We start from the raw sequence: 11,092 nt of genomic DNA, 5'->3' as shown, positions 1-11,092 counted from the left end.
GGAATTAGGTTGTCTATCAGTTTCATGAATCCTGCATTTATTTCGCCCATAAGCCTATTTTAAGATGATTCATTCGAATGAGAGCCATGTGAGTGCGGGGGAAAAATAAACGTGACTTTTCGACAATAAGCAACATCGAGCAGTCACTGACGAAAAAGAGAAACATTAGTTTACAGTAAAGAGGAGCTGCCTCATTTGTATGGGGGTTGGCTAAATGACGCGCATGTGCGAGTCAAGGGTTTGGTTGCAATAAAGAGGCGGTTTGAGCGCAGACCGCAGTAACTGAAGAGGTCTTTACCAGAGTCACTGCCACTCCTGGAATCAACTGTCTGGGAGAACTACACGCGTTGAGTCTGTGAGCACGGGGTGAACATGCCGGGCAAGTTGTCTTCCCAAGTCCGAATCCTGCTTTGAACAACTTGAGACTTTTCCCAGGCATTTTGCATCGGTTCGCAAACTTTCGTCTCGAGTCAGGACCACTCTGTATCTAAAGGACCAACTTTACGTGTGAGCTGGTAACTCTTTCCTTACATCACATTTTCTTCATATTTTTCTATGAGACATAGTGAGATGACACGTACAAGTTGTAAAAGTCTTCAAGATAAAGATAACGCAAGGCACAATCAAAACAAAGTTTTGCGTAACAAGTCTGATGTTTGATTAGATGCGAATAGAGGTTTACATGGCCTACATGATGGTAAAACAAATGTTTTTCGTATTCGAATTGTTAAAATGCTGAAACTATACGTAGGCTAATTAACTTCGACAAGAGTCCCTTTTGCGCTTGTAATACAAGCCTTGTCTTAGAGACACAACCGTGAGTGAACTGAGCAAGACGCACGAGCGTGCAACAGGTGGGATCGTTTCAGTGGCTAAAGTATTCCAGAACGGTGCAATGTTGATTGACTAAATCAACATAACCTAGGCAACATGTTAAATGCCTATTTGATGAGCATAGAGGCAGCACTTCATGCAAAACAACTTCGTATTGCATTAGACTACATGACAAATTTGTGGATGAACAAATGCGCATCATTGATGTTGATGCCCAGTCACAATGAGGGTGACAATATAATGTTGTGCAATCAATACATTTATCTTTCTTCTGTTTCGTTACATACAGATTTCCTATATATTTTGTAAATATTTATTAAATCAATTTTATGCAGCTGGCATTATGGATCGGCACATTCTTGCTATGGCGTCTCTCAACCTATGTTGGGATAAAAATATGTTAAAAATGTCGTCTTTCCTCTATGTATGTGGCCATATATGTAACCATAGGTAGGCTATTCCTCAGTAGCACTGATACCGTCACTCCATTTCCATATGATTCAAATGATCGTTGTAGGTGATTCGAGGTGAATTTCATGCAATCAATAATCACATTTTATGTTTATATTTTATGTTTACTTAATATCTAAACAATTCGTTTACTTTGATAATTCGATTTAGGCTAGGCAGTCTTTTTTGTTATCGTAAATCTTATTCAACAAAAGCCTAGGCCACATTTGATCTAGCCTATTTAATTCAATTAGCGAAGTCTAAATCAGTGCAATAAAAAAAAACGTTTTGGACTAATTGGTGCTAATAGACACAATCACGTTTAAGAGATGTGTAAATCCAATATATGGTTTAGAACACAGTGTAGACTTTACGGCATCATTCCATTTATTGTTTTCAAATAATTGTTTCATTTGCTGCTTGATGCACAGGTCAATTGCTTTATTTTATTTCGCTCAAGTGTCCATATCCTCTCCTGTTCTGTATCAATACACGAATAGAACACGCGCGTCCACGGTAATTGCTGCACAGTTGACCAAAGGATAGGTATTAACTTAAGAGCTCTGAACTCATATATACGCTCACAATACACAGAGGTCAGCATCCCACATTATTAAGGTCTTCATGTATTTTAGATGGCTACTTTTAACATGTGAAGACTTTATAGGAGAGCTAACGAATACGTTTGCTATCTTATTAATGGCTTTATGGCATAGTAGATATAGTTTCTAAAATTCATATTAGTGACACAAATAATGTAAATCGATGGATTTAGTGTTTGTGAGCCCTCTATATTTCCACACTCCTTTAATAATTATATAACAGCTTTGTCCAACTACAGGCTACTTGTAGTGCAAATTAATGCTTAGGCCTAAAAAGAATCAGGCCCAGACCATTTATATTTGCTTGTTTATTCAAATACGATCTGAAAGAGATAAACTCCCATCATGTAATCTAGGGCAGTACAAGACTGCGCATGGAGATGAAAAATCCAACGTGATCCCTTGAACTTTTTCATCACCTCAGCTCAGTTCAACTTTTGGCCAGGAGAGCTGCCCTGATTTTGATCCTTTTTGGCGTGTGGGGACCGAACTGGGAATGCTGGTGTGACTTTTCTTGCCAACACCAATGCAAAATCCTACTAATTAGCTAACAACGCCTTGGCAAAATGTCATAGGTTTACCTCGGATAACCTAGATTAAATTCCTCAGGATTTGGGACGTCTGCTAAACTGTTATTTGATTTGATGTTGAACTGTGTTCAATAGCTCTGATATCTTTTTAGAGATAAACGAGATGTAGCCTACTCAAGTCTAATTCCTAAGAAGAATATCTAATGGCACGATAGTCTGTCGTACTAATGCGTTCATGGTTTCATGTAGCTGACATCTCACTCAGCACATCGGCTGAGGCGTGGAATCTAACAGTCATGACCAAAAGAACGGGACGTAGCAGTGTGTAGCTTGATGCTTGAGTCGTTGAGATGGTATGTAGACATCAAAGGGTTAAGGATACGAGACGGCTCGGGAGCGACCGCTGATCTCCCCTAATGACCCCGTAAGTGAAAGTCAATTACTTCTGCGTCATGATCAGAAAGTAGCAATCCCCAGGGGACGTTTGAGCTTCAGTCGTCCTAATTAGGACTATTTCACTTTTATTTACTGCACAACCACGCTCCTCACTCTACAGCATTATTTGAACAACAATTTATTTTCAACACTTAGATATGATCTTGATGTTACCCATATGGTGTCTCATTACTGTATGTTGGTGGGTTGGAGGCAGTTTAATTTCAATTAAGTCAATTCAGGAAGAACAATTAAATAAGGATTTATTTTTAATGATTTATCTATTAAAACATTTATTTATCTTTTTTTTTTTTTTTTTTTTTTTACATCAGCAGTTTCCCACCATTTGTAATGGTAAATTGACTGAATTTAAATCGAAGTGACCCCAACCCAGGTATGTTATGCCATTAAGTTAAACACTGAAACTACTTTTGACAACAATCATTATATAATTAAATATTATAAACCAGTAGTTGAAATATGACAATCATATTTGCTCAGTGTAAGATTGGAATTACCAACAACCCCTTATGACTAACAAAGTCAAACAAAGCAAAACAGCATGGATTGGGTTTAATGCTTTTTTCTGTGTACTGCTAAATCATGTCACAATGGTAAAGGTGCGGCATAGGAGTTCTTGTTTAGACTAAGACACAGGATAACACTGAGGACTGCCACGGATGCTGTCCATCACATGGCCTCTGTGAAACAAAGAGGCATTATTGTCCATTGTTATTTCCTCTTATCAAACCTGATTAAACAGCTCATTGAGGTATTTCACTCAGTGAATGGTGTCATTCTATTTACCTGCTCTCAACAGCCCCAGGCATGTTTTCTGGAACAGGAAACACCCACACCAAACACACATTAGTGTCTGTGTGTCAGCACTGTCAATTGTTTTGTGCGCACCTTACTTGACACATGCACATTACACATACACAGGCTGTCCTCACTCTCTGTGTTCCCTTAGCTATGTGTGTTTCATTGTGTGTCAGGGCCACTCTCAGAGCTGGAAGTTCCTGTGGCAAGCAGGTCTAGTTAAGACAGTTCTTATCACTGCTCTCAGATGCAACACCGCACTGACAAAAGGGAGCTCCCTGAGATATACAACTCCCTTTTGTCTCTGTGGTGAAGAGAACACATTTACATGCACCACCTTAATCCACTGATAATGATGTCTCTTAAAAAACATCATCAAGATGGGCTGCTTGTGTATTGGCCTGGGTGGGGGCTAGACTAGCCTTTGAAGTAGGGGCAGTCTGAGAGAAGTAAACAATCAGAAATTATGGTATCATGTTGATTCTTAGCAATAGTAAATACTATAATGCTGTTTGTTTACCATTAAGATGATTATTATCATTGTGATCATCTGTAGTAATTATGGTTTTAGTATTGTAGCAATAGTTGTCTTGAATGACTAGTGGTGTATTGTGCCATTAGCACTAATGTTACGACTAAGAAGTACACTTAGTATTGTTATTGTAATTGATATACTGTGGTTTGCTATTTCAGAGCGGAGTCTCGTTGTGATTTGAGTGATCAGCGGTGACCAACCATGGGAAGCAAGACTCTTCCAGCCCCAGTTCCCCTCCATCCCTCCTTGCAACTGGCCAACTACTCCTTCTTCCAGACCTCCAATGGCTTTCAGCTCCCTACGGACCAGGTCCCTGGTATATACAGCTTCAGTGCGCTCCATGCCATCCATCTCCACCAGTGGACCCTGGGCTACCCGCCTTTCGCCCTGCCCCGCTGCACTTTCTCCAAGGTCCCGGCCCTGATGGACTCTCGTTTCCCCTCCATGCCCTCTATCCCCATCTTTCCTCACTTGGTCCAGCCCAAGCAGGATTCCGCCATGGCCGCTGCTGCTGCTGCTGCGGTGGGCCTGCTCCAGGGCTCCAAGAACAAGCCCCGCTTCGACTTTGCCAACCTGGCCACCGCTGCCACCCAGGAAGACCACCTAAAGGCGGAGGACCTGAGCATTGCAGGGATGGCGGCCGCAGCAGCAGCGGCGCAGGTCTCCCCCCACCACGCAGCGGCGGCCAGTCTGGGCTGTCTACTGGACGTAGCCAAGCTCTCCTCGCCTGAGCGCAAGCCCAGCCGCGGCCGGCTGCCTTCCAAGACGAAGAAGGAGTTTGTGTGCAAGTTCTGCGGCCGGCACTTCACCAAGTCCTACAACCTGCTGATCCACGAGCGGACGCACACTGACGAGAGGCCATACACCTGTGACATCTGCCACAAGGCGTTCCGGAGGCAGGACCACCTACGAGACCACAGGTGAGAGCATTTTAAATATATGGCAAAATAAGGGGATTGTGTACTAGTCACACCAGGATTTTACCATATATTATGACCTATGATGGATAGATAAGTCATTATCACAAAATATGTGATATATTATTATTATTTATTAGCATATGTTATTGTCATGGACATCATGCAGACAATTAGTGATTTTTTTTTCTTCTGTCCTCTGAACTGGTCGCGCCTCCCCTGAAATTATTTTGCGTCCCCCCATGGGAGGCCTCACACTTTGAAAATCTTTGCTCTAGAGCAATTGAACACTAAAGCACAAATAAGGCTGGAGCAGTCCAAATTAAAATACATGATCGCTGTTGATAAACATGGATACAATCCCTATAAGTAGTGTGTAAAACCTGCATAAAAGCATGAGATGAACAAGTGCATATTACAGTTCAGTGGGAGAGCACAATCTAAAGTTATAGAGTGGGATTACAGTTTAATTAACATTGGTATGACTGACAGTGGTGTTAATTATCACAATAAATGATATGAGTGAAATTCAAATTTGACAAATACTAAGTGTACAGTGTTATTGATTCCCTTGACACAGATTAAGCCTAATCCTAGACTAAATCTCACTATCAATAGGAATTTTACATTAAAAATGCTTCGTAGTCAAACACTAGACTTAGTTTGTGTCCAGGAAACCGGCCCCATGTGCCCATTCATATCAATCATTCATTCAAATTTCACTGATGTTTTAAATTCATAGTTGTCATCATTGTGTAATGAATGTTTTGTTACTCAATCATGACACTCTTCTACTGCTCTGTTCTACCCTCCAGGTACATCCACTCAAAAGAAAAGCCCTTCAAGTGCCAGGAGTGTGGAAAGGGATTTTGTCAGTCGAGGACTCTTGCAGTCCACAAAACATTGCACATGCAGGTCAAGGAACTGAAGCCTTCCAAGATAAAGTGAAACTCACTACCCCCAAAAAGAAAAAAACAACATAATAGGGGACACTGGAAAAAAACAAAGGAACAAAGGAAAAAAAGTCTGAGAATCCTGGATCTCTATGATATACCCACACACTATCCAGGAGCAACCTTGAACTTCAATTAACTTGTTGTTATATGTTTAGTTAAGAAAGAGTTTAGCTACAGGACTTAGGGAAGTGTATTGGTTGGGAATAATGAGATCCAATGAGGCGAACACCAAAATGGATCTATGGAATGTGATCTTGACCTCTCCGACAAACTGTGGCTGCTCACTCCAAAAGAGTATTGTTTTTGATCCAAAGACAATCTGAAAGGGACTGTTCAAGTCTTATGCTGTCTTTGTAAACAGCAACACCATGACATTAAAGCCATGACAACATAACAGTTTTACAGCTCACATTCTAATGTTTTTGTACAGATATCTTTTTGTATAGTTGTATGTTTGCACTTTAACCTGATTATTGATTATTTACATATATCACTGGATTTCTTAAACTTATTTTTTAAATAAATAGTCATTTTCTAAACAAAATAAGTATTATATTGTTCATTGTGGTCCATTATCAGAAATGTTTTTATAATATTTAAATATTTTCTAAATATCCTTTCCATATTTAAATGGAAATCATTTTCAGGAATATTCATTTGTTTGATCTTGTCCAATAGTTTCTGACACCAGTAATTTTTTCCTGTTCCTTGTGTGTGATTTAACTTGGTGTATTCATTGTGTGGCAAGTAACTTTTAACATTAGGTGTTAACAGGTCCATCAGACATGCATATTGTGAACATGAAAGGGCAGGGACAAACACATTAAGTGAAACATTAGCAGGTACCTTACATCCAGACTCCCTCTCATCCCTTTTGAAGGCTTCACAAGTTGTCATATGACTACATGTCAAAGACATAATGAATCACATGAAAGATCAGTAGCATGACACTCAATAGATAATGTATTCAAATATAATTTCTCCAAATTATCTTGTGGAGATGTAATGCATCACACCCTTGTTTACAAGAGACACACTCGCAGATAGTAATTAAATGTTTTCATGTAGTTCCAATTTGGTGGTGGTGTGTGTGTGTGTGGGGGGGGGGGGCTATAATGTTCAGCTACAATGTTCCAGGAACAGCATGAAAAACATTCACATTCACTGAAAAACATCTAATTCAATATTCAAGAGACATGACTTCCCAGTGTCCCGAATGGGTTATTTATCAAATATTATCATGTGCTAAAACTTAGTCAAAATTACTGCTGATACATGTAGGCTTACAGAGTAAAATAACAAGAATGCATTTGATACTTTATTGCATGTACAGTTTTTTCAACGTTTTCTTATGGCATGGTGAAGCCAATTGACTGTTTATCTTATGTTCTTTGATTCTTTGATTGATGATCTTCGGCAACAATGAAAATGTGGCATGGATTCACTGCATTCATTGAAATCAGTTTTTGACCTTGGGGCAGCAGCTATCTTCACTACTTAAGTCTTGCTTTAATTCGCTTCATGTGTTGAATCAGGATCCGCGTTCATGACATCAAAGAAGCCTGAACCTGAATTTGACGATAACTCAAGCCCTGTAATGTAAGGACAATCCTATAGCTCGCTTCGTAGTATACCCCAAAGGGGTCTCCAACCTTTTCTTCCAGGAGATCTACTTCACGAATGTAAATAGTGTTGCGAGCTTCATAATTGTTTATGTCCAGTTATAATTCAAATGTAACTATATATGCATACAACCGATATAAATCAATTCCATTCAAGTCATTCAAATGTCTTTATTTCTATGGCTATGCTCCCAGGTATGCAGAGAAATGCTCTCCTTTGACAAATGAAATTCAGTATCAAGGACTAGAGTTTCGATTTTCAGCAGAACCCGACAGGACCTGATGGGCTCGGGTCAGACCAGGCCTGATTTTTTATATAATCTTGCAGGCTGTTTGTGATATTCTGCAGCGCGTCTACTGCTCTCTCTCTCCCTCTGCTCTAGTCAGTGAGAGATGCCCAGCAGCAGCACCTGTTCAATTAAATGTTTGTTTTTATCCCCCTGAAGGGGTCTCTGTCCGTTGTGATGTCACAACATTATGTCCATTCGTGTTTCATACGCTTAATCTCGGCCCCAATGGGACAATTTTGACGAAACTTGACGAAACCGTACAGATGCGACATTTACAAAATTGCACTGATTGGCCCACGGAACGAGTGAATTATGCGCCTTGCCTCAGAGATTGTTAGGAGTTTCGAGATGACGCCGATTCATCTCGTGATGGTACGGCTAAAATGATAGGTTGTTATAATTAAAAACGTCATAATAGGGTGCAAAGAGCGCACCTTTTGGCCAATTGACTGTTTTCAAATAATACTGTCAAATCCTTGAAAATTAATCAAATAAGCACTACAAGCTCTAACTTTTCAGTCTACCTCAAATCCGTGGACTGTAAGACGCAAGACTGATAATAAACTGATAAACTGATAAGAAATCAAATAAGTACTACAACGTTTCAGTCATACGTTTGAATAATTGTCACCAATTCACACACGGAGTGGCGCTCCATCATTCGTGGGCGACATGTTTACTGTGCACGCTGTTATTTTCGTTTAGGCTATACACATCTAAGAGAATATACTGTATATATTATTTGCAGAAATAATGCTAATCATTTAGTTAACGTTCTCGCGCTGTTTCTGTCAATCCTAATAACTGAAATCCCTCTTATTAGTATTTAAAGGCTACGAAAAAAGAAATAAACATTCCCTATTCGCTTATGTGCCTGTGCTCTGTCATGCTCTCTTCGCCTGCACCTGACCAAGCGTATCAGAACAATTGATAGCATAACAAACTCCGCTGTATGAAGCCTTCTCTTATGGAGCGTTATTAATACAGCATCAACGCTTACAAACACACAAAACAGTGGAAAGAACAGCCAGATCTGTCTAATTTCTGGAAATATGTAAGGTGTTATATAAAGGCAGGTGCAGTAAATACAGTTGTTGAAAGTCACTAAAGTGAGTTTTCCAGCAGTCTCTCTCTCCACTTTTCTCAGTGAGTGGCTTTCTCCTCTCACTCCGCAGCGCTGCAAATGTTGCTGTTGTCCGCAATAAATAGACTCACGGCCATTTAGAATTCTGGCTTTTTTCGGGCTCATAAAATGTCTGTCTTGTCGGGCTCGGGCTGTACTCAGGACTAATCTCAACGGCCTGGGTCGGGTCGGTTTCGAATTTTCAAGCCCTGTAATCTCTTGTTTGCTCACAAGTGCCATAGTGGACATACATGGGAACTGAGCATTTAAATGATTTATTTTTTTGATATATGTTTTTTTGGCCATCTCTGAGCAATGTTCTTTCCATTCCCGGGGTCAGTTTGGGTTTCATGTGAGCTGTGGCCATTCTTGCAGGCAGAATCCAGCCAGTGTGATGTACTGCTGGGATAAAGCCACTCTTACACTGGAAGTTAATAGGAAGTTGATGTGAAAACGTCTATCATACATGTCAGATTTCAATAATGGCTAATTTCATAATGATGGAAGTTGTCTTCTCTCATACAAGCCATTGATCATGTTTGTGCAATATTCCTATCTCAAGACATGTTTATTTTAATGGAGGGTCCCCCACATTTTCTTGCCTCATCTGTCGATATGCACTGCAATGCGATATGCATTGCAGAAGCTGCCACCCTTGCTGCTCCTTCACAAGGGAGGGCTTAACCAATCCCAAAACAGAGGAGAAAGTAGAGTGCTACTGAAACAGGTGCACTTTGTGTGTTGACCCCCAGTCTAATTTCACACATTTTATGGTTTTTTTATTATTATAATATTTTTAGATAATTCACATGGTTATGATGAGATCCCTTTGTAATTTTTAGCATATTTGATGCAAGTTTGGAATATTAATATTTTCTGGTGTCAAGTTGTGGGGTCAGGTTAATGGTCCCTGCCACTTGGGGGTCAAGTTAGTCTAGGCTTGTACCCCCAGGTGAGTGCCTACTGTGAATAAGCACCATAAGCATTTTACCACTTTCTGAGAGGAATTCCTATGTATTCTATTTGGTTGCATTTTAAGGGTTTGTCTTTGTATTCTAGTTGACATGACATAGATCTTGTTTGTTTAGAATGTTTATATTGATCGCAGACTATGATAAGGGTCGAGTTTACATTGGTAGCTCGAGAGCTTTATAGAGGTAGCATCCTACTGTGCCAGCTACTGGGTTTACTGTACACGCCACTGTATTAGGCTGTACAGTTACATGTTGAAGTAATGTGTAATTATGTAATACTGTTATGAGATAATTTTGTGTTTGGGGCTTTTATCCCCCAGAATCCGAAGGGCTTGTTGGAGAGCAATGAATAGCAACCCCCTTGACCATCATCATCACTGGAGTCCTTGTGTGTGGCTATGCAGAGAGAGAACCAACGCAGCCAGTCAAACAACAACACAGAACAGAACTCAGACTAGCTAACCATAAAGCCTACAGTAGAGACAGTACCCCATAACCCCAGGCCGGGTTGACATCCAGTTTCTTCTATGGTCTCTATAGTGTTTGGGGAGTTGTATACATCATATTGGGACATTCTACTATGGTCTGCTTAGCTACGACAATATATGACAACGTTTGGTGGACGATTATTACATCTACTGCAAAGTATAAGACTACCTATGTTACATTTGGTGCCGTGACCCAGATCTGGTACGTTCATTTGACCGGTGTTTCTGGTTAGTCAGGTGTGTTCTGTACACATCATTTGTGATCAACTTTACCTAACACGCCAGAAAGCTAACTACATATTGGAGCTAAGTGTTTGAGCTCTGTAATCTATTTCCCCTCTATAACTTGCTGGCTTGTGAGTCTGATTCTTGGCAATACATTAGGAGGTGCTGTGTCTTCGGCTGACACCGTCCGTTTATGAAACAACAGTGTATAATGTATTTTGTCCCCTGGAACTAGCTAGTTATCTGGTCTGCTAGTAGTTTGGGTGTGCCTAAACAGTTTGTGATTACTTGC

The 11,092-nt window shown here is 40.2% G+C and overlaps 1 protein-coding gene across 3 annotated transcripts; it reads left to right on the top strand.

The window, feature by feature from the left end:
• Positions 1-305: 305 nt before the first annotated feature.
• On the top strand, positions 306-6,571 carry osr1 (odd-skipped related transcription factor 1). 3 transcript variants are annotated; one of them, XM_083682852.1, is made up of 3 exons: positions 306-507; positions 4,364-5,125; positions 5,938-6,571. In XM_083682852.1, exons 2-3 carry the CDS (start codon positions 4,407-4,409, stop codon positions 6,068-6,070), a joined length of 852 nt encoding a protein of 283 aa, XP_083538978.1. In that variant the 5' UTR covers positions 306-507; positions 4,364-4,406; the 3' UTR covers positions 6,071-6,571. The 3 variants fall into 3 exon arrangements, with proteins under 3 accessions (XP_083538978.1, XP_083538979.1, XP_083538980.1); XM_083682853.1 differs by having other exon boundaries at positions 306-515; XM_083682854.1 differs by lacking the exon at positions 306-507 and having other exon boundaries at positions 4,286-5,125.
• Positions 6,572-11,092: the final 4,521 nt, after the last annotated feature.

The sequence above is a fragment of the Argentina silus genome (genome assembly GCF_951799395.1).
Source record: "Argentina silus genome assembly, chromosome: 13".
NCBI classification, from domain to species: Eukaryota; Metazoa; Chordata; class Actinopteri; order Argentiniformes; family Argentinidae; genus Argentina; species Argentina silus.
This window is presented reverse-complemented; position numbering and strand designations above follow the sequence as displayed.

What these genes read in the sequence shown, in the direction of transcription:
- osr1 (XM_083682852.1), top strand. Translation starts at nt 4,407, where the DNA reads ATGGGAAGCAAGACTCTTCCAGCCCCAGTTCCCCTCCATCCCTCCTTG. An exon ending in GACCACCTACGAGACCACAG is followed by an intron (nt 5,126 to 5,937) that starts GTGAGAGCATTT and finishes TCTACCCTCCAG; the next exon opens with GTACATCCACTCAAAAGAAA.